The sequence below is a fragment of the Cupressus sempervirens genome, chromosome 10 (genome assembly GCF_028749045.1).
Source record: "Cupressus sempervirens isolate cs-2001-9-10 chromosome 10, ASM2874904v1, whole genome shotgun sequence".
Taxonomy (NCBI): domain Eukaryota; kingdom Viridiplantae; phylum Streptophyta; class Pinopsida; order Cupressales; family Cupressaceae; genus Cupressus; species Cupressus sempervirens.
In genome coordinates, this window is record NC_143127.1 from 528,390,293 (window position 1) to 528,414,417 (window position 24,125).

A 24,125-nucleotide genomic window follows, 5' to 3' on the forward strand; every position below is an offset into this window, starting at 1 on the left:
TTATTTTTATATAATTATTGGAGGACTAACATTTTTGTAGGTTCATTAGTCAGGCGATTGCAAAATCTTTTCAATCAACGGACTTGGGGACATTACATCAAGATGCATTTGACTCAATTGTTCTGAAAAATAATAGGTTGTGGGAAAATAAAAATATGTTGAAAAGGGAGAATGTGCATGTTTTAAAAACAATTGAACAGATAAAGAAATCTTCAAGTGTTGAACATGCTTTTTCCAAGTGTACTGAAAGAATCAAAAGAAAGACACAAATTGTAGATGAGTGGGATTCCAATATTGAATCACAGGGTGTTCAGATCATTTGAGATATCTACAGGATGTTGAGCAAAGGGAAGGAAGCTGCTGCCCAATTAAGTGATATTCAGGAATTGCTTAAACGACAATTAGAGTTGTTGGATGGAGAAATTGGTGCTTGGAAAGGCATATTAGAGTTGATTTGGATGGTGTTTGTGGTTAGGAAGTTATTTCATCTATTGAGATGTGTCATGATTACAAGCACCTGATGATTAATGAAGAACAAGTATTGCAATAGCTCATGAAACATGTGAAGGGAACATTAATGAAGATTAATGAGCAAGAAGACATGATCAATGAATGTTACAAGAAGCTATTATGTGGAGTTATCATTGAGAATAATGAACTTAATAAAGAAGAGGATATTCTTACAGGGTTTATTAAAGTAGTTCACTTACAGCTCGAAGTAGATGATTTCAATATCAGCGTGATGAATGCTTTCCCAAGATGGAAGTGCTCACTAGATAAACTCTAGAGCAAGAAGGAAATTTCTATTAAAGAAATTTCGGAAGCAACAAGTACATATTGAAAGGTCACAATGGTTATTGAATACACCGGTGAGCCTGATGCTGAAGTTGTGTAACTCACTACAAACATTTGCAAATATAGTTGAGATTGTGAACATTTCAAATTTCCCATATGATTTAGAATAGGATGATAGAGATTAGATGTAAAGAGCAATTATGTTTTGAGTACACAATAACATGTCCCTGTACAATGAGCTCATATAGTCAAATTGCAATCACATTAGGCGTGCAATTTTGAATAAGTCAAATTAGTTAGTTAGGAGTTTGTTAGAGAATAAGTCAAAGTTGTTGAGGAGTTCCTCTTTTCCCTCCACTTTTTTCTCTCCTATTTTTGTATATAAAGGAGTGAGCTCATTGTAAATAATCATTTTTTGCTTTATAGAAGAAGGTTGGGCTTGTAACTTAAAGGCTTTGTATTTCTTGTTGCAAATATCTGGAGTGAATAAAGAAGCATGTTTTCCCAAACTTTGTGTTGTGAGATTTAGATTCAATCTTTGTTTCTTATGTTGCATTGGTTAATTTGTCTTTGTTACTTCTCTCTTTGTGAAGCATTTGAGCATTTGGTGTTTTTCTTGAAATACTTTAAGCTTTCATAGACAAGATTGCTATAGTTGGATAGTGGTTGCAAGTACTAGGATTTAAGGACTCTGAGCTTTACTTCTTAGTATATTATTTGATATCAAAATAGTTGAATAGAGACTTTTAGCTTTGTTAGCTGTTTGCTCTTTTGTTTGAAGAAGGTTGCTTGTAAGTGACTTTGGGTTCTTGCTATCAACCATACAAGTGAAGTTATAATTTTTGTCGTAAGGTGTTCTTACACCAACTACTAAGCCACCGATGTTGTCGTAGCAACAGATTCTCTTTGTTAGATTGCAAATAGTAGTTAGCGTAAGATCATTCTTGAAAGAAGCGTAATAGATGTAGTGAACCGCCCATTTTTCAATTCCAGATAGGTCTTTGCTGTAGCCACCTACAGTAAGAAGGGAGCCTCTTCTATTGCTGAGAGGAGAGATTTATCTTGCTACACCGTTGCCTAAATTTCCTATTTTGTAAGTTGTACTTGTAGTGACCTACAAAATATCTAGCCAATAGATTTTGGCGACTTTGCTGGGGATCAAACTTATCCGAAAGTCTCCTGCTTTCATTTGAAGTTTTATGCCCTTATTTTTGGTATTTGGAAAATTATAGGTTATTGCATGGGCAAGTTTTGAGCATGCATATTTGAGGAGAAAGAAGACAGAAAGTTTATGAAGTTTTGCTGGACCATTTTGGGCCCAACAAGCTCGTTTTGGTTTACTCACTAAAATTCTTTCTCTTTCCTGAACTACAAGCTACCCACCTTCCAAGAAGAAAACTAGTATACCCAATCAAGATTCCCAATTTTTCCTTAAAACTCAGATTTCCATCACTCGTAGCGCCCATTGTCATATTCGTAATATCATGGCTGCTCCTGCTACTACTGGCCCATAAGGGATGACTTTTAGTCCATGAATTCTTGCACCACCTCTATACGCTTTACCACAAGGTCCATGTAAGAACTTTCCAAGTTCTATGGAGATGGAAAGCAACACCTCGATGACACATCAAGGCATTCTACATAGCATGTGGTGTGCTTGGTGTGGAACATCAAGATGTTTTAGTAAGGTTATTTAGTGAGACTATACAGGGAATTGCAGCAGATTGGTTCTATAATTTAGCTACGAGTCCAATCACAGATTGGGATTCTCTAAAGACTAAGTTCGAGGAACATTTTAAGCCTGTTGAAGATGAGCATGCATTCCTTGCACAACATAAATGAATAAAGAGCACAAGAAGGCATGCGGGAATTCATTGCCAAATTCAACAAATTGGCCAATCGGATTCCTACTTTTGAAAAACTTAAGTGCTTTAGCATCAGCACTCAACTTCCAAAAGTTAGCTTCTTATTGTGAAGAGCCAGTCCTCCATATTCAGCGATAGCTCAAACTTTGGCAACAAAGAGTGAGGATGATCTTATTATGGCTGGTAAGATACAAAGGCATTGCTCAAAGAAAATTCCAATGATGCTTCCCCCTCTGGAAATACAGATTCTAAGATACAGAAGTTGGCTAATAATGTGCTTTCTTTGAAAAAGCAAATATCTCAAAATTCATTCAAAGCTTCGTATAAGGATATTCCGCGAAGATCATTTCCTAATGCTATACATAACTATGCAGCTAAGAATCAAGCAAAGCTTCCCCCTCCACTGGCTCCTCCAGAGAGGCTTGCACTTGAAGCTCCACCAGGCCATCAAGCTATAAGGTACTTCGAGAATGAAAAACTTGGTACTTTATCAGAGAACTATTAGGAGGAAGATATTGCTGTCCCATGCAACGGTGATGATGACGCAGCGAGCGATTCTATCATTGGGTATGTCTACTATGAAGATCAGGATCCCGAAGATAGCTTTGGTCATGCATATGTGGTTATGATGCGTTCTCAAACTAGCTAGACAGCAAGAAGCTGCAAAAACAAAAATAGATGTGCAAACACCTATTACCCTTGCTAAAAGAGGAAGACCATTGCCTACCCTTCCTAAAGATGTAGCAAATAACATACTAAATACATCTGTTGTTCCTAATTCTTTTGGTATACTAAAGCCTAGTATGTCTAATCCAAAGCCTCAAGCTGAAACTTTTAGTTCTTCTTTGGCCAATTCCTTTCAAGCATTTGATATTATTGATCATGCTAAAAGAACCAAAATTTAGATGTCTGAGGTTGAATATGTAGAAGCTCACCGAGATAAGATGGAAGAGCTTAATAAGTTTGTCAAAGAGTCTCAACCTACACAAACACAAACTTCTGCGCCAAAACTTTTTTGCCTAATAATTTAGTTACCATTCCCTTAAGTGTTCTTGGAAAGATAGAACCTTTCTATATTTCCTTGTTAATCAATGGTTTCAAGTTGAGTAACTATGTTATTGATTCTGGAGCCTCTGATAATATCATGCCATTTAACGTAGCTAAAGCACTAGGTTTTACTTTGACAAAGACTTTTGGAAATTGTTATTGCATGGAGAATAAGCGAGTTCGTCTTCGAGGATAAATTAAGGATGCTCAATTTGCATTTACATTGTTTGTTGAAAAGAAGCTCAGGATCACTGTTTTGGTTGCTGATGTTCCTGCTTCTTATGTTATGTTGCTTGGCCATAACTTTTATAAAGATGTGGGAGGAGAACTCAACATGGATATGTCTGAAGCAAGAATACCTGTCAAAGGTGTTATGCAAAAGTTTCTTCCTTAATGAGAAACCAAGTATACAGTGATTAAGTCAGAAGATCCTTATGCACAAATTCTTTTTGAATCATTGGAATGGGAAACTATCATCTTCATGCTGATGAAATTTCATAATTGTCTGCGGATTACCACTTTGGTGATTCCATTACATCTTGTGTTTTTGATGGTGATCAATTTGTAGATAGAAGTGAAGATGTAGTGGGTGACGCAGTTCCGACAACACCTACCATGGTTGAAAAAGTTAATACTTTCTATCACGGAGGATAAAGATGTTGCAAGTTCTTTCCAATTAGTTGATGAGATGGTTGATTGTAATGATGTATGGATATTAGAGTTTGATGGAAGTTGTGCGTTAACTGGTGTTGGTGCCGGAGCTGTTTTAATTTCACCACAAGGAGAAATGTTTCCTTATTCTTTCGAACTGCAGCTTGATAATACCAATAATATTGCAGAATATGAAGCATTGATACTTGGTATTAATGTTGCACAAGTTAAAGGAATCCATAATTTGCATGCTCGAGGTGATGCTAAGCTTGTGGTATGTCAAGTTCGAAATCAATATGAAACAAAGAATGAGAGAGGCTTAACCATTACAGAAACTTGGTCTGGGATTATGTTGAAGGATTTGATGCTTTTAACATTTCCATGGTTCCAAGAGAATTTAATGTCAAGGCTGATTCTCTTGCTATTTTGGCAATAGTCTTAATTCCACATGAGATTTTTGAACAAAAAAAATATTCTATAGAATTGGTTTTTCACCCAAGTGTTGCCGACAACAGTGAACATAGGCAAATTTTCAATGATGATCACCAGATTATTAATTTCCTGGAGACAAAAAACCTTTGATGAGCTATATTTTGAAGGTAGTAGTTCACCTCCTCGAGAGAATGTCTCCGGCAAAGATTCTATCATGGTTGAAGAATTCATTCAGCTTAAAGGTAACAAAAATTCTTCATGGTTTAGTTTCTTTGGAACAATTGTTTGAAAAATATGATCGTTATGTCAAACATTAACAAGAAGCAGGATCTAGTTCTACATTGGAATTTGAGAAGTACAATCTTGGATTGGATGTTTATCCAAAGTTTGTAAATATTGGTAAATGTTGCACACCTTAAGAAAGGGATCATTTCATTGATTTGTTACATGAATACATGGATGTTTTGGCATATTCATATGATTACCTCAAGTCTTTTCATCCTAAAGGGTTGCAACAAGAAATTCCTCTAAAGGCGAGTGTTGCTTCGTTCATGCAAAAGCAAAGATACTACAATCCTAAGATTTTTGGTACTATCTTATCGAAAATTCAAAAGATGTTGGATGCAAAGATAATTTTCCCAATTCAATATTCTACATGGGTAGCTAATATTGTTCCTATACGAAAGAAGAATGGCGAGATTCACATTTGTGTGGATTTTTGAAATTTAAATCAAGCATCTTTGAAGGATAATTATCCTTTGCCAATCATGTATCATGCTTTACAAGCAATCGTTGATTTACAAATGCTATCCATGCTTGATGGTTTTTTTGTCTATAATCAGATTGATATCAGAGAGGAGGATCAATACAAAACAACATTTACAACTTCTTGGGGTAGATTTGCATACAACATAATGCCCTCCAGATTGATAAACATGGGTGCTACTTTTCAACGGGCAATGGATTTTTGTTTTCGAGACATAAGTATAAATTTATTGTAGTTTACCTTGATGATCTTATTGTGTTTTCCAAACAAAGACAAGATTATGTTCATCATTTACGTCAAATATTGGAAAGTTGTTGTAGGCATGGGATTTCTTTTAATCCTAAGAAGTCAGTGTTTGGAGTTATAGAAGGAAAGCTTTTTGGACATATTGTGTCTATAGAAGGAATCCAAATTGATCCTGAAAGGGTTAAATCTATTCAAAGTCTATCCCTACCAACCAAGAAGACTGTTGTTCATTCTTTCTTCAGAAAAGTGAATTTTATGAGGACATTCATTCCAAATTTCATACAAAAGACTCATCATATTTCAAATGTGATAAAATGAGCGACAGTTTTCCATTGGAGTGCTGATGGAAAGGCTACATTCAAGGAGATTAAAGAAGCAATAGCGCATGCACCGGTATTAATTTGTCCAAATTTCACAAAGGATTTTATCATGTATAACTATGCTTCCGAGCATACTATGTCAACTCTTCTCATGCAAAAGAATGCTGGAGATATAGAATCCTGTATTGCATTCATGAGTTGCCAGCTCAATTCACATGAGCTGAAATATTCACTAATGGAGAAGAATGCCTTTGCATTCATCAATGCGATCAAATCTTTTAGATTTTATATATTGAATTCTGATGTGGTGGTTCTTGTCCCAGATTCTATTGTCAAATCTATTTTGATGCAACAAGACTTTGGAACTAAAAGAGGCAATTATATTGCCAATATTCAGGAATATGATATTGAGGTTAAGCCTACAAAGTTGGTTCGTGGTAAAGGCTTATGTCAGCTCATGGCTGAGAATGAACCAGAACAAGAAGAACTGCTTAAAGTTTTGTTTGTTTGTACAATTGATGAATGGTATTCTAATATAGCATACTATCTTACATATGGTGAATATCCTTCACATTTTAGTTACAAGCAAAGGAGGAGTCTAAAGTTTAGAGCCACACATTTTTTTCAATGGGACAATGGTCTGTAAAAGCATGTAGTTGATGACACTTTTCTTCGATGTGTTCATAAAGCACAACAAATCAAATTGTTGGAATCATTTCATGATTAAGTTTGTGGAGGCCATTTTTCAGCGTCAGTAATTGCTTGTAAGATTTTGCGATCATAGTATTTTTGGCCAACTCTCTTCCAAGATACATACAAATGGGTAGGTAAATGTGAATGTTGCCAACATCTCGTTGGAAAACAAAATTTAGCAACACTCCCATTGAAGCTGTTAGTAATTGAAGAACCTTTTCGGCAACGGGGTCTTGATTTCACTACTGCTATTAATGCGACATCTAGTGCGGGACATACTCATGTTGTGACTGGTACTGACTACTTCACTAAGTGGGTGAAGAATGCAACATCATCAGTGGTATGTTCGTTTTTGAAGCAGTATATTATTTCTCGTTTTGGAATACCCAATAAGATTGTCTTAGACAATGCTTTAGTGTTTTTATCATCAGAAATTATATAGTTTTGTTTTGAACATGCTATTAAGGGGCTTTCTAATGAATGGTTCATAAGGCACAACACTTGGTGAAGGTTTTGCAAATGGGGTTGCAAGCTTTGGGTTTAACTATGGAGGAAACTCCGTAGTTAAGTGCGCTCAGGCTGGAGTAGTACTGGGATGGGTGACCTCCCGGAAAGTCCCGGTGCTTCACCCCTGTGAGCATCACCTAGATCTAATGAGTGCTAAGTAAACTATTTATTCTCATGAGAGATGGATTTATGTTGAATCACTACTCATGAAACATGGGTCATTGAGTTTGACTCAAAATCACACAGTTAAATCCTGATATTCATATCACAATTTGACTAGCTATGGAAATTATCTCCTACTTATCAATTGATGAGCTTAAGGGGATTTCTAATGAATGGTTCATAAGGCACAACACTTGGTGAAGGTTTTGCAAATGGGGTTGCAAGCTTTGGGTTTAACTATGGAGAAAACTCCGTAGTTAAGCGCGCTCAGGATGGAGTAGTACTGGGATGGGTGACCTCCCGGGAAGTCTCGGTGCTTCACCCCTGTGAGCATCACCTAGATCCAATGAGTGCTAAGTGTTCCATTTATTCTCATGAGAGATGGATTCATGTTGAGTCACTACTCATGAAACATGGGTCATCGAGTTTGACTCAAAATCACATAGTTAAATCTTGATATTCATATCACGATTTGACTAGCTGTGGAAATTATCTCCTACTTATCAAATGCTATTAACTTGTCTGATGCATTTGATTATTACGCACAAGGAAATGGACAAGATGAGTCTAGTAATAAGAACTTGGTTACAATTATTTGCAAACTTGTGGATGCTAATAAGAGAACATGGCACAAGGTATTGTTCGAGGCTTTGTGGGCACATATAATTACACCAAAAAGAGCTATTGGCATGTCACCATTTCAGCTTCTTTATGGTCTAAATGCAGAAATTCCCATAACTTTAGAGCTTCTTGCTCTCAAGTTAGAAAATGTGGTAGGAGATGAAACTTTTGAAAATTCCTTGGATAAAAGAATCATGTTTCTTCAACAGCTTGAAGAACAGAGAATGTAAGTGGTGGATAGTCTTGTAGCATATCAATAGCAACTGAAAACATTGTTTGACAAAAAAGCTAAGCATAGAGAGTTTTAGGTTGGAGATTGAGTTCTACTATGGGATAAAAGATGAGAACCAAAAGGAATACATGGCAAGCTTGATTCTCTATGGCAAGGTCCTTCCACCACTCACCAAGTAACAAGAGAAAATACATTCTTGTTAGCCTACCGTAATGGAACTCCTTTTGTGCTTCCATACCATGCGCAACATGTGAAGCATTATTTCGAATAAGCTCTGGCTAAGTACCCCTATACATAATGTTCAAATCTTTTTAGATTAGGATTTTTGTTTTTATTTTTAGTCGCCTAACTCTATATCCCAATGGAGTAGATGAAAGCACTTAGAGTTCTGGAATTTACATTCCTCTTTGTTCCCAAGAACAAATATGTACGTTGTCATCAATTTTGGCATCACAAAATTGAGTCAACCCTATGCAATTTTCTCATGGATTTGTAGGCTCTTTGTTTTAATGCATTGATGAGGCATCATGAAAACAATTCATTATCTCCAAATTGCTCTTTGCGTAGGCTTTTCTATGTGTTGTTTTGAAGTTTTTCCTTCGAGATTATCCCCAATTGTTTGTTGATAAGAGTTTTCCTTCTCGCACTGCAAGCACTCGAATTTTGGTGAACTTTCACGTCCTTTCTTCATTCTTCTTTGTGTTGTAAATAGTCTTTGGTCTTGTTTTTGCCTTAGGTGAATGACCCTTGGAATTCCGTTAGATTTGAGCTAACTTAGGTCGGTTTCTAAGTAGTCTTGCTCAAGTTATGAGTGAAAAAGTGGGGGTTTTCGGTCAACTGCATATTTTTAGTAAAAACCTCATAAAACTGTACTTTTTATTGGCAATTGCATGATATAAAATTATATTTTTCTATCTAAAGTGGATTGTGATGTCCATTTTAAAATTTCAACTCATTCTGAGTTGATTTGACCATACTTTTTAATGTTTAATGAAAATAGCCTATTTCAAGACTATTTTTCATGTTACTTTATAAAAAACTATAGTTAAATATTAAATATAAATACATGAGATAACTTAAATGCATAAAAGTTGGATTAGTATTACACATTGCATACATCTACATGCAAAATACTTCATGAAAACCCACTCCCAATAAATTATAAGTCTTGACATTAAATTAAATGGACTTTTTATTTGCAATAACATGTTTTAATGTGTTAAGTGGGTTTTTAATATGTATTTACATACTTTAAGCTTATCAATTAATGTAAGTGAAAATCTAAGTTATTTACATATGTTGTTAAGGATATAGTTTATTTTAATTATATTAATGCTTTCAAATGAAGTTTTTAAGATTCATTACATATACATCTTTTAGAATAACCACTTAGTGGACTTTTGAAATCAACTTGCATATTTTTATAATATGCAAATGCTCTTCAAAGACATAAGTGGCAATTTTTGACCCAACTGCATGTGTATATGATGTTATAAAACTCATCTTCATCTAGCTCAAGTCAAAGTGGCAAATTAGAGACTAAATGCATACGTTTTAAAAATATGTTAATGACTTCCAAATATGTGTGTAGAAGAAGGTGACATTTTTTTAAGGCATTGCATACGTACTAAAGCATGTAAATTCTTTCTAAAATTCTGTTCTCCAATAAAGTCATCAATCCAATATATAGTTGTATAGATGCGAATACCTTTTTAAAATGTGTTATAGACTATGTTGCAATTTTTGATGGTATTACATGTTCTCAAATACATGTGTTTGCCTCCAAATGATGCATTTTCCGCCAAAAGGCTATGAGCGGCGAATTTCCTTGCTATTGCATGCATTTTGGAATATGCATTTGTCCTCCAAAGGAGTATTTGAAGGCAGCGTTTGAATAATTCTTTACTTGTTGGCGATTTTCTTTGCTATTGCATGATCTTTGGCATGTGCAATTGAATTTGAAAATCACGTTATAAATTCTAGTGCCTTTTTGAAGAAGCATTTGGCATATTTTTCGCATGTTTTGGGTCCCCAAAGGTGCGTTTTAATACCCATAACAAAATCACATATTCTTTTGCTAAAAAAAGACCTGTTTTTTATCCAATACCAAGGTGTTTTTGAAGGATTTTGAAGAATGACAATTTTTGGAGTATAAGCATTTTCTCTAATACAGCTTGTGTACGACATGTTTTTGGTCAAAAACTCCACATTTCTTCATGGATCATACCTTCCAATCACTTGAAGAAGCATACTAGGGGGTAAGTATTTCGATTTCCAGCTTGTTCTTCATCATTTTGCAAGCTTTTCTCTTGCCCTAGGTGCTGTTCTTCTATGCTCTTGCATATGGATTTGCTAGGTCAAAGTTTGTTCGACTTTTTGAACATTGTATCTCTCTAACTATCTTCACATGTTTAAATTCGAACCATGATGTTTGGATTTTGAAATCTATAAAGTCTTTGGCTGTTGGACAAATCTAAAATCCTAAATCTCTTGGATTTATTTCAGATTGCTCAAGATTTGGATAAAGACTTGTTTTCTCATTTCTGTTGGAGTTGAGGTGAAATTCCTTTGTTATTTTCCGGAAGGATTTAATGCATATATTTGTTATGTGTACTATTGCAAATATTTGTCATTTCCTTATTTCAGATTTGTTTAAGATTTGGATAAAGACTTGTTTTCTCATTTTTTGTGGAGTTGAGGTAAATTTCTTTTGTTATTTTCCTTATGGCATTAATGTATATATGTGTTTTGTGTATTGTTGCAAATCTTTGTCATTTCCATTTTCAGATTTGCATCTCTTTTGTGTGCATGAAGTTGCTCCTTCTATCTTTTGTTTTCTTCTCCAATTTGCAAGTGCAAGTGCAAGGTTTCATATTACCTACATATGCAATCGGGTGTAAATTCTCGCTCTCAAAGGAAAGGGAAGTTCACTTTTTCCCCATATGCGAATGCAAATTAAAACCCCACTATTATGCATTCCACATACCTCCATATGGTTGCCCTATGGTTGAAGTTTCTACCACATGCTTGCTAGATCGAGTATCACTTTTTGCAATTATTAAAATGTTCTATGCCCAATGTGTTACTCATTTTTTTCCCTTGTTCACTAAATAACAAGCTTGCTGGCGATATATGCAATTCACTCCAAACAACCCGTTTTTGGCTATTTTACTCATATTTGAGCCATTCTAAGCTTGACCCATTTGTTCATTTTCCAATCCTTAATCATTCCATTCATTTTCCCTTTACATACCTTGTCCCGAATCCATGTTTTTACATCAAAAACTTGTCATGGGACCCTCACATGAAGATGTTCTCGCACTCTGCGATTTTCATATGACAGTTGTGCAGGCGTAACTGATGGAGCCTAAATTTTGGCAAATTTGGGTCTCCATTTCAGCATCATCTTTTCATCTATTTTATTTTATCTCTCACCAAGACCCTGTTTTTGTTTTTTAGATGATGATGTCTGAAGAAGGGTGTAGGGATATGGAAAGCTGGATATGATTTATTTACATAATCTTGATGCTTCAAAGGAACAATTAGAGCTACTAGTCTTAGACAGTTTGTATAGGAGATGGAGAGCATGGATTTTATGAGATAGATTTGGAATCACAGGGAATTAATGAGGACAGGTTATATTTCCAGGGGTACTTGGTTATTCCTTTAGATCAGCACATAGTAGTTTTTACATACTGAAGTGGGACACATTTTTCAGATTTATTAAAAACTCAAAACAGAGTAATGGAGTATACTGCCGACCTTATACATTATTCACAGCAGTCTGGAGATTGCAGCTGCAAGGAATTTAAATGTTCACTTCTAATAGATGCAATAAGTGTTTTTTAAAGCTTGAATTACGTCCCATGTGTTGGCTGTAAGAGGAAATGATTAAAATTCAGACAAGCACTGAATGGATCTATATATCGATTTACAAATAAACAGAGATCTGACATTTTCACAATAGTGGCTATTAGGAACAGAGATTAAACAGATTTAAGCATACCCCACTAAAAGATGTCTTTAAGTATGATGCTATTGGGATGGAGGGTTCTAATGCAAAATGATAGAGAGAGAGTGACATCTACAATAGACTATAAAGGCATGATATTGGCATGAATCTTCAGTAAATGCATCAAATGAACATATAAGCTATTTTGAGTAATTTCCAGCACATAAAAAAAGCTACAATCCTACTTGCTGATATGACATGGCTTCTACGTGCTAATGTTATATAATAACTGCCAGATAAGTGTAACAGCAAAGCATCTAAGAGCTGATATATATTGTTAACTAGAAATAAGAACCTAAGCACAGATGACTCCAAAGTTTCTCTGCTCTCGGAGTCTGCATACCTGAGGCAACTAGGTGCCACGATTAAATCTGAGGAAGGATCAATAAAGACATGCATCTAGAAAATGCTCTAATCACGTAGGGAATTATTGGAGCAGCTATTTCCTTTATTCAGCAATCAACCTTAGATCTCTATGCCTGGAACTGGCCCCTGAATGTCATCACAAAGAAGTCATCTGTGCAGTGAGACCAGTCAAGCTAATGTAATACTATTCCGCTTCGCACAATATGGAGGACAAAGAGTGTAAAGTATTATAGTTTACTGAGCCTTCCAATTCATCATAGAACACAATCATGATATGCAGTGATGAAGAATCCATATGGTATTGACACATCATTCAAAAGCCATCATGCATGCAAAGACAGATGAACTGGGTCATTTGGTCATTGGAGTACGGAAATATCTATAAAAATTCTCTGTTTGATACGCATAGGATGGCATGGAAAGCCTGAAAGCTCCAAGCTATAATGAACAAGCTACAGGCATCTACCAAACTTGGTATCGCCCTTTATATTTGTTTATATCTTCAGATATATGCAGGAATGGACCAGTTTGAAGCAAGAGGAGGCAGCTTTATAACCAATAGAGGTTTTGAATGCCTAAAGAATGGTGTTCTGTGCCTGTATGTGTATATTCAGAGAATAGAAATTATTATGGTCTCAGTCCATTATTGAGTGTTCGATATTCATCAAAAGGCATCGTGAGTCTTTTCCATGTTTCTCGGCACTTAAGAGTTTGTTATAAGATCATGATTCATCCATTGAGGAAGAGCACAGGAAGTCTTACAGCATTTAATACTTAATGATTATACATCTGATTGATTGTTGCGTGTCCATTGGAAGTCTTTATAAACGCGTAAGGATGAGGAGGTACTTTCTTGCTAAGTGCTCGGAGATATCACCAAGCTTGGTATGCGAAACAAAACATTACAAAGTAGAGTTGCAAAATCCATGAAGTTATACATTGCCGAAGAAGTATACGTGCACACAACCTCCAGAAAATTTGCTCGCTGTGTAGAAACATGTGAAATGAAACTTATATCTACAGTCTCAATGTCGCCTGGAAGATTGCTCATCCAAGAGCGTTTGTTTAGGCTATATCGTGTATTCAGCAGGACATGATTATATGTTACAAGCACAAACCTATGCGGAGGAGGTAGAATGTATGCTATGGAAATTTATAACTCTAGCGAATCCACAAATTTAAGCGGGTCTACTCAAACCATGTTTTATAATTGATAATACTATAAGGGCCTGTTTGGTCGCGGGCATAGGAATGGAGAATAGGCATGTAATATTGGGAATAGGAATGGCTGTTCCAATAACAGGTATTTTTTGGATTGGGTAAAAGCTCATTTTAGAGGCAAAATGGGAATACATATTCCTATTCCCTATTCCGAGTGACGAACCAAACAGAAAATGGAAAACGTATTCCAACTTTTCTATTCCTATTCCAGCAACCAAATGGGCCCTACGTTATAAAAGTGCCAAATATGTTTAATCAAGAATTGAAGTTTTAACAATTGGTTAGTTTTTTGTTTTGAAGAGGTGTAATGGTTGGGTAAGTGTCCCTCCATAGTTTATAAATATGAGATGGATAATCAAGACAATTCGTATCTATATACAAGGTCTTTACATATCCTATGCACTTAGATATATTTTATTTTTTTATTGGTAAAGAAATGAGTTCTTGAACTAAGCTAGTGGATCTTGAATCATTGAGTATAAATTTTTTTATGTGATTTTGGAATGGAAATACATTGGATGAATCATTCGTAAGGAGTGTCTCTAGTGCAATTTTTATTTCCAACATGATCTGTAAGCATACCTGTTTTATTTATTTGCATTAGGGTTAAAAATATTATTAAGTTGTGTCCTTTATAATTATTTTTTAAATTCTATAAATATTTTAATGTTTGGACAAGTGGATTGGGTCATTATTGCATTTTAAACTTGATAATCATAGATATTGTGAAATATTCAATTGTTTCTATATTTGTGTCTGGTTTGTCTCCATATCAAAGGAGTTAAAGTGCATTCTAGGCTAGTATAAAATTGCATTCGTATAATTGATCCGTTGTCTAGATTGTTAATTTGTTTATAGTCTAAGTAGATTAAACTTTATAAATTTGTACGTTTCAACTTATAATATTGACTCTATTTGTCTATTTAATTATGCACTGGTCTATATATTACTCTTGATTCATAATCCATATGCTGGCAATTGTTTCATTTCTTTCCTTTAAAGAATGAATATATTCATTTGTTGCATTAATCCATATTTATTCTTATTTTAAAAAATATTCATATAATCATTCATTTTATTTTGAATTCATAATTTAAGGAATTTTGATCTAGGTTGATACAAAATGAATGTAGGGATTCAGACCAGTCTTTGGTGATAATTGATAATAGGATTGAAATCCAAGAGTGTTATAATTTATGAGCCGAATGCATGTAAGAATTAGTCACTTGTAAATTTGTTAGTGCATTTAGGACATTGTAATCAATATGAGCTCATCACATTAGGGAAAAGGGCATGCATATGCAATTTTCACCATTATGTTGTCATTACATCTATACAATGACAACTGCAAAGTATATGGATATATATTGGCACACATTTACAGCTAGTTCACTATCATTAAGTATATGATTAGTATTCTTGACAAAGTGTGCTTGGGCCTAACTAATAAAGGCTACTACATATAGCTCTTAAATAAATTAACGAAAATGGCTAGAAATCATTAAAACATGCTTGTTTGTAACTTTTACTTCCAATATACCAATTAACCAATTTGTGTTTTTTTATACTGGTGCAGTTATATAAAGAACTGAAATCAAAATCAAGGCATTCATCCAGTATTTTATTAATTTGTTTGGAATCAAAGAGATATGAGCTAGCCTTAAATTCTTGATATGAGTAAACTGGTTTATTTTCATCAAAGATTTAAAAGTGTGTTCATAGGTTTTCTCTAGAATGAATTAACATGATGCACCATAATCTAGTTCTAGCAAGTATATTATAAAAACTAATGCTTGTGCATTTTTATGTTTTTGTTAAGCAACTGTAATTTATTAGTTAGAATAATGTAAAAGAAAAGTTATGCTAGCTTTCTTGACGCTCCATTATAGATATTATGAGTCTTGCAAAATACATTTTAGTTGTAGAGAAGGAAACAGGTAAAACTCATTTGGGCATTGTTTGAAAAATTTGATGTGTTTGTTTCCTATTTTTCTGTTGATTCCTAATTGATGATATTGGGTTCTTATTATAGTATTTCAGAGGCTGGCAAATGATGGTTTTTGTAAGCAAAATCAGTGTATTGTTATCTCGGTAAGAGCTTCTGTTTTTTTATGATAAAGTTTTCCTACACATGGTATGCTAATGTTTTTTTTCCATTATAGGGAAGAGGCTATCCAGATGTGTCAACAAGGAGGTAAGAGTTATATATTTATTATTGTTTGAAGACTATTAAAATGGTTTGTAATGTTATTTATCTCTAACACAATATTTTTGTTAATTAATTTGTAATTAGGTTTTTGCGGCTTCTAATCAATGAGTTAAATGTCCCGGCTTTTGGCTTGATGGATTCCGACCCATATGGTTTTGATATCTTGACAACGTACCGATTTGGTTCAATGGTAAGGAAACAAATGCATGCATATCCTTTTTGTTGTTTGGGTAACCATATGCATATTATTCTCTAGTTTGAAATCAAGGCTTGAAAACTATATTTGTTGTCTTTGGTCATGACAAGCCTAATGACTCAAATACGAATACATTTGATCGAAAAGAAAATATAAATAAGTTTTTCATATTCAGTTCTTGTCGTCAAAATATATTTGTGCTCCCTTATTCTCAAGCGTAGTAGGCACAACCTTGCTTTCAGGGCCTGAGTAACCTTGGTACTTACTACTTAGTGTACAAACATTCTAGCTTTCACTTTTGGCATGTTCCAAAAGTCAGACTGATCTGTTGCTCTTGGATGGATAAACGCTGAATGAACATGTTTGATCATGGTTCAAAACCATGGGAATCTATATTGTTACTTCCATCAGTGGGCATTTCACTTTAAGTAGACATTGATCCATAATGCGGAAGATATTCCTCTCCTTGTTCTATCTACACAAATTTTAAGTACTCCAACCAATCAAAGATTAAAAGACTTGCTGTTCTAGAACTGAAACTTGCATATGACAGTTCTAAAAGTCTTAGAAATGGAATTCACTAAACTGCATTAAGGAAGATAATTATATATATAGTAAAAGAGTAACGCATAGCATGGGAATGAAAAATAATTGGAAGCTGTCATTGAGAATTGTTTTGCCAAATCCAAAGCTTGATTGTGTTAAAGAAAGTCTATCATTAATTTCAGTTGTTTGTGTGTCAAAGTTATAAAGACAGAAATAGATTGTTCCAGATAAGTCACCTGTTTTCTGTCAATATCTTCAAAAATCAAATTGTCAAATATTTGAAGTTGGTTAGTTGATATTAATTCTCAGTTATTAATTTTTAATTTTGATCAGTAATTATTGTTTCACAAATAATATATAATTCTTAATTAATATTTTAAAATTAAAACCAAGATTGTTACAATTATTGTTAAGTATTAATATTTAGAAGAAAAAAAGTTTTCCACATTCTCTGAAAAGATATATCCCCTTTTGAGAATGAGGAAAGAGAGCTCCAAATAAAAAATAAAAAATAACAAAATAGAAAAAATCAGCTGCGACTATTTAGATTCTTCAAAAGCTGCCAAAACAATTCACTTTTTCAGTAAGATAAAATCAGGTTCTAAAAAATTAAGAAAATTAAAAATTAAAAATAATAAATAGAAATAACAAAAAAAAATTAAAATTAAAAAAAAGGAAAAAAAAAAACGAAGAAGATAAAATCAGGTTCAGATCAGCGTATAAAGTCAGCAGTCAGCAAAAATAAGAGAGATGCCTAAGTTAAGTCAGCATTCCACAAAGTTTATTGGTGCACTTCCCCTTGGATGCTCCTTTCTGTCAAAGGGGGATTGATTTTATCAGAGAGATATAAGAAAGATCTGGTAATGGATACTAGTGGATTCTTGCAGCGATTGACTATTTCGCCGTGGGGTTGAATGTAATGGCCAACCCCTGGATGGTTTTTCTTTCGAGGTCTGATTTTCTTCCAGAATTCTGATTTTTTTGTTTTGATTTTTTTTTTTTGCGAGTTTTGATTAATAATGCTTGCAATCCATAAAACAACAAGTGCTGATGAAATAACTAAATCTAAAATGTAAAACAGTAAAATTCTATTTAAGTCTGATTTTATTGAATTTTCCAATCAAATACATGGTCGTACCAGGTAAATCACCAGGTTGACATCATATGGTGACAGCAACAAACATGTGTATGGCCTGAAATCATCAGATCAGCTACAAATGACTACTTCAGATTTTAATGAAGACTTGCTATGTAAATGCTCCCATGTCTCAGCTGGAAACCAAGTACATATATCCCGAAGCTGTATGGCTAGAAGGGGTGGTGTGAAAATACTTAGAAACTCATGTCTTTTCATTGGTAAATCCACGGAATTACTTCTTCTGAAATATTACAAGGAAAGTATACCAAAACCCGTCCCAGGATATGTCAGGCTTCCAATCTGGGAGTTTCCATGACTTGATACTGTGCTTTACGGTCAGCTAGTGGATAGAAATAGGTAAATGGTGCTCTTTAATGCACCATTCTGCAAGTAGATTATGTATATTTTCCCTTTCCCAATTCAGATCTCAACACTCAGTCAACAATCGGATATAATTTGAAGGAATAACTATCTGCTAATACAATCTGCCTGTAGAATTTTGCCTATAGAAACCCTTGGGTGATCTCACATGCCTATAGGCCTTTGATTTTCCAGAGGGTTTTCATTCTCAGAAATAGACCTGCTAAAAAAACCCTTCGCAGAGCTCTCCGCACGATACTGCTGGTGTAAAAACCAAATTCTAGATACCTCAAATTCCCTCCAAACTCATTTTTATTTAATTATAATGAAAACATTAGACTTAAATATAAAGGAATGAGATGACAAGTTAGAGTATGAGGGCTGATTGGATATCTCTCAAGCATTGCATAGGGAGAAGCCCATTCAACCTATTGTATGGTATAGAGATTAGAATGTTACTCAACATGGAATTATGTGTGTATAAGGTATTATATGATGGGAAGGAGGAGAGGGATGGCATTGTCTCTCAAAAAATAGTGGAGTAAAAGAAAGATGAATACTAAAGGTTTGAACACGATAGAATGTTGTTGCATAATCTAACAATGAAGAATTGGCATGATAAGAGAATGTCACAAAGGGATTTTCAAGTGGGTGGTCTAGTTCTTTTTATTATTAGATTAATATCTCCATAATATCTTGTTTATTATCATTTAATGCTCAATATTGTAAATCTTGTAAATATTAGATTCTTTGTAATTCTAGCGATTGTTTCATAATAGGAACATTGTCTCTGTAGACTATAAATGAACGTTTTGTTCATTCATTAATTTATCCAATTACTTCTGTAATATGGGGTATTAGAGCTAAGTTAATTTTTTTGCGAATAATTCTTTCACAAATTTTCATTTTCTAAAACTTTTCGAAATTCTTTCTTGGTGTCTAATTTTTTTAGAGTTATCTACAATTGTGGGATCTTCTCTTCAGGATGAGGATTTTCTTGTAGATTTTTGTGGTTTATTTTCTATATTAGTTTGTAGATTTATGTGGCTCCCATTGTGTCCTATTTTGTGAGATTATGGGTCATATTTAAAAAAAAGAGGCCCTTTTTTTGAGTTTGGGGGTTTCTCTTTTGAGATTCACAAGCTCAAATAATCTATTATTTTAGCCTGCTCATGCAACTTGATTTCTTTTTGCCAACATAGGTCTGTGTTTTTTGATTTACTTGGCTCCAACCATTCTTATGATTGTTTTTCTTTTCTGAAACAAAGTCAAGCAACATTTTTATTGCATTTCTTGGTTGATAGAGTATTTGTTGTTCCAAACATTGAGGGGAAGCCTTTGACCCACTTTTTTTCTTTGTTTATGGTTGCATGCAGCGACTCTATAAATCTTGACGAGATTTCTTTATGCTTCACCTTTTGCAAGTCTTCATTTGAAAAAATTGGCATTTTTTGAGTTGTTTTTGGTCATGTTTTATAAAATCCATGTTCTTCTCAAAACTTCCAATGCCTTCAAAGCATTTGGTGATTTGTAAATATTTCTTTCATGGCTTTTTGGATAGCTAAGGCTTTTTCACAACTTGTGATTTGTGATTCTCCAATTTTGCTATTTTTTGAGTGGTTGCATACATCCAACTAGGATGTCTAAAAAAATCTCTTTTTAGTTGAATTCTGTTGGGTGGATATTTTGTAATTGACAGTGTTGTGAAAATCCAGTCACAAAATAGGTAGACCAGCCACAACGTATGAGAAAAAGTCTCTCCTACATTAAAGGGAAGGCTCCCCTTCTCACTGTTCCTTGGATCAACTCAAGGGAGGCAAGAAGTTGAGAGATTTGTTAGGGATGTTACCAATATTGTTTCCTCTTAACTTTTAGGAAAGAATCCACTTACCTATGGAACAAGTAATGAGCAAGATGAAATTTCTAATTACACTTCTATTTAGTTGCTGAAATCAATAAACAAACAATGTTTCAAAAGAAAGATGAAAGTGTACCAGTTTGGCTCTAGGTCCTGTTTTAATCTATTCTATAAAAAAAGCCTCGACAATCGGGGTGCAAAGACTTCTAGAAGTAGGAGAATTCTAACTTATTTTCATGAATTTGAGAGGGTAATATGAGTGACAGTCAAAGCTTCTAGTCTATATATCGCCACAATCGCTCTTAGTTCAAGCTTTGACTCCGTTTTCTTCTTAACTCACTATGTTCTTATTATTGAACACACAATAATAACATGAATCAAAGACAGTAGGCAGAAATTTTAGTCAAAGCTTCTAATTTGCTCTATCACAATTGCTTCCAGTCAAAGCTTCGAATCCAATTGCTTCTTTTTATTCACCTTTCTCCCAAATTCATACTACACAATCAAAGTTATGGTTGCGCAAGTGTGGCAGAGCTTTCTTGCATACAACAAAAGATGATTTTTACAATGAGGGGGCACTCCTTTATATAGGCAAAGGAATTGAGGAAAAAGTGGGAGCCACTCAACCAACTTTGACCCGGTCTTACTAACAAGAGAAATTATTGGTTTGCATGTCATGATTACATGTAAATCCCTTTTTGTGTAATTACATCTTGAGAATTTGACTAAAGGTTACTCTTTCACGGTCAAAAGCTTTGATTTACACTCATTCCCATGCATTCAAATTTTATGCTTGGAAGTATCTAATCCATACTCCAAACCTTTGTTGTTGATCAAGAGTCAACATTTTTTTGGAAGTGATATCCTCTGATGATGTGCTTAGATTTTGCAATTTTCATGTTGCAACTTGCAGCACAAGCACAAGAAATGCCCTCATCCACAAAATCGTAAGGAAAAATGAAATATCAATATGATAAAGAATTGGCTTATACAACTCCATCTCAGGTCACATCTATTCTTGATAATGTGTTAGATACAAAGATTAGACATGTGGATATGATATATTTCTTGCAAAGGATTGAACCAGTTGCCAATCATGAGATGAAATGCATCAAGAGGAGTAATATTCATCTAGTGTCTACATTTTCCTATGGCTTTCGTGGAATTGGAATTTGTTCTAGGATGTGCAAAGCGTTTCAATCCAAAGTCTAAATTGATCAAGGATGCAGATGGTAATGTCATTATTAGCCTTGATCCTGAGGTTATTGAACAAATTTCCAAAGTACCACGAAGTGCAGAATGTGTAGATTTCAAAAAGGAAACATCTTTGGAAATATGAAACGAAAACAAGGGAACTTAGCAGAAATATGTTAATCTATATTGGTTGGATTCCAAGAGAAGCAATTTTTCAAGATTGCCTAAAACCATTCATATATCCAGCTTTAAGCTAGAATACAAAGACTTGATTACCCTTCTCAATAAAATATGCGGTCTCAAGGATTCTAGTGATTTTGAACCATGGATGTACAAGTTCATTTTTAAATCATTAATAATAAAGAACATATCTTTTGGGAAGAGCTGATTAGTACTACAATTTGTGAGCAACTGCTCAACGTAGGGACTTCAGCACTATTTTATATCTACCTTGTTTACATCATTTCTGCTATGGGGTCTTTTTCAGAACTTTCAACCAAAGGATATCGTCTTCAAGTTCCATTCTAGGAGTATTATGATCAAATTACCTTGACAAATGGTAAATATCATTATAGGAGAGTTCAACATGGAATTTTTGGACATTTTCGGTGCTTGTTTGATAAACAATTGTCTGTCAAAAGAGTGTTTGATGAGGACTTGGATACAGTTAATCAATATGGTTGTATCTTTATTCAGTTTTCAACTTTTACCTATTTGTGAGTTGGGTACTTCAAAGGAGAACCGTATACCTTACCTAGGCATGCTGCCGACATAATCATTCTAATGGAGCAAATAATGGAGGTCCAGTCTGATCAAAATACTATGCATAGGTTAGGTTTTGGTATCACCTCTGCTAAGCTCTTGGTGATCGGTCATTGCATGATCAATTCAGTACATAAGGAAAAGGCCATGGAAGCTGAACTTTAGTTGATTACACCAAAGAAGTTTAAAGCCAGATATGATTTTGATTACAGAGAGATGAATTCAAGAATTAAGAGAGCATTCACTCATGTCCATCATATAGAAGAAATTTGAATTGATATGCGGACAAAGTTGGATATTATGAAAATGGATTAGTGCAGGTTAACATTGCAGCAAATTATAGATCTTAATATGCTTGAAATTCCATCTGATCTTCAAATTGAAGATGATGATAATATTCTTGATCTAGAATATCATTAGGTTGATTTTGATAAATGATGCCCTTTTGCCATTCGATGGCAGCAAAAGGAAGGTACTTCTATCATTGATTGATTTCAGTTCATCTTGGCTAACACTAATAAATGGTTGAAAATCAAAGGTCTCAAAAGGGTGAATCCTAAGATAGGGGTGGATTGTGAAAGTTTTGGTTTGCCTAGAAGGAAGTCACAATTAGAAATTGCAGGCAAAGATGGTGCATCTTCCTCTGATATAAAGGAATCTCTCAAATTCAAATTGAAAGGTGGAAAATGATTTAAATCATCTCAGACACCTGAACAAGCTCAAGAGTTAGAAGGAGAATCCGATAAAGGACTTAATAAAGAAGACGAGGAGGAAGTAGAGAAGTCATGATCATATCTCCTCCATGGCCTACACAAACTTAGGGACCATCTATGCAGGAATAACCTTTCTTGGGTGCAATAGATGATGATGTGGATTGTGATATACCCTTTTTAGAGCATAATTTAATGATAATAAGGATTAAATATAGAAGTAAATAGTTCAATAATGGGAAAAAAATATGCAATTAGACTAAGTAAATATTAATACATTATAATTTATAATTATTCAAATTATAATTTTAATGGAAGAGTATATTATTAAAGATATAATTTATTATACTATAATAATATGTAAAAAGTTATAAATGAATTTTAATAATACTAATGCAAAAATAAACTATATCAATGAATAAATATAATAATAAAATATTATTAAGCTGACTATCATATGTTTGAAGAGTTGTGTCTCAGAGGATGTTGATTAATATCAATACATAATGTTGTTTGTGATACTAGGGAAGTCATTGTAGAAGGTTCCACATGGATCTGCATACACCATTCAATAGTTAGCATCGGTACTAAGCAGTGCAAGGGGACCTTACATAGAGCATATGCAACAGACTCGCATTTGGAGAGAGAACATAAACAATTAGTGGACATAAACAACTAGCAAAGGGTAGAAGCCTACAATCAGCGCCTTTAGTTCTGAGTGATGAGAGGCAATTGTAATAGCAACCCATATACACCCATCAGGTACAAGGAGAATGATTAATCGCATGGGTCTGAAGACTAGACTGTATTATCTAAATTTATTGTATGAGACACACTTAATCAATAATAAGTAGCGAGTATTTGATCAGGAAAACGAAACAACAAATACAAAAATTAGATTTATACACAATCGGGACATAGAGAGGTAATTATACAACCATCACGATAAATAGTGAGAAGCTTGCGACCAAGGAGAAGAGCACATATATGTTCCTTCATTTGGACATAGAAGCCAAGTGTATAATTTTATTGCGGGAGAACCATCAAATGAGGAATATAAGAGGTCAAGGATCACATGTTACATTCAGAAGACTAGAAATGAAGGGAAGATGATAGATACAAAATTTATTCATTAATCGATCACATTCAATAGCAATATAAATATTATTTTTTCATCTTGGTGGTGAGTACATTTAGGAAGAACGTCTAATCAATG

General features: G+C 34.2%; 1 protein-coding gene across 7 annotated transcripts in view; it reads left to right on the forward strand.

Moving 5' to 3' along the window:
• Positions 1-24,125, forward strand: part of ATSPO11-1 (Spo11/DNA topoisomerase VI, subunit A protein) — a 314,730-nt gene that overhangs the window by 247,686 nt on the left and 42,919 nt on the right. For 4 of the 7 annotated variants that reach the window (XM_089803821.1, XM_089803822.1, XM_089803823.1 and 1 more), the window contains 4 exons: positions 15,826-15,873; positions 15,969-16,027; positions 16,099-16,130; positions 16,230-16,335. In XM_089803821.1, the coding sequence (XP_089659947.1) occupies positions 15,826-15,873; positions 15,969-16,027; positions 16,099-16,130; positions 16,230-16,335 (245 nt within the window). The remainder of the gene's footprint in view (positions 1-15,825; positions 15,874-15,968; positions 16,028-16,098; positions 16,131-16,229; positions 16,336-24,125) is intronic. The other 3 variants (XM_089803825.1, XM_089803826.1, XM_089803824.1) reach the window with 2 other exon arrangements.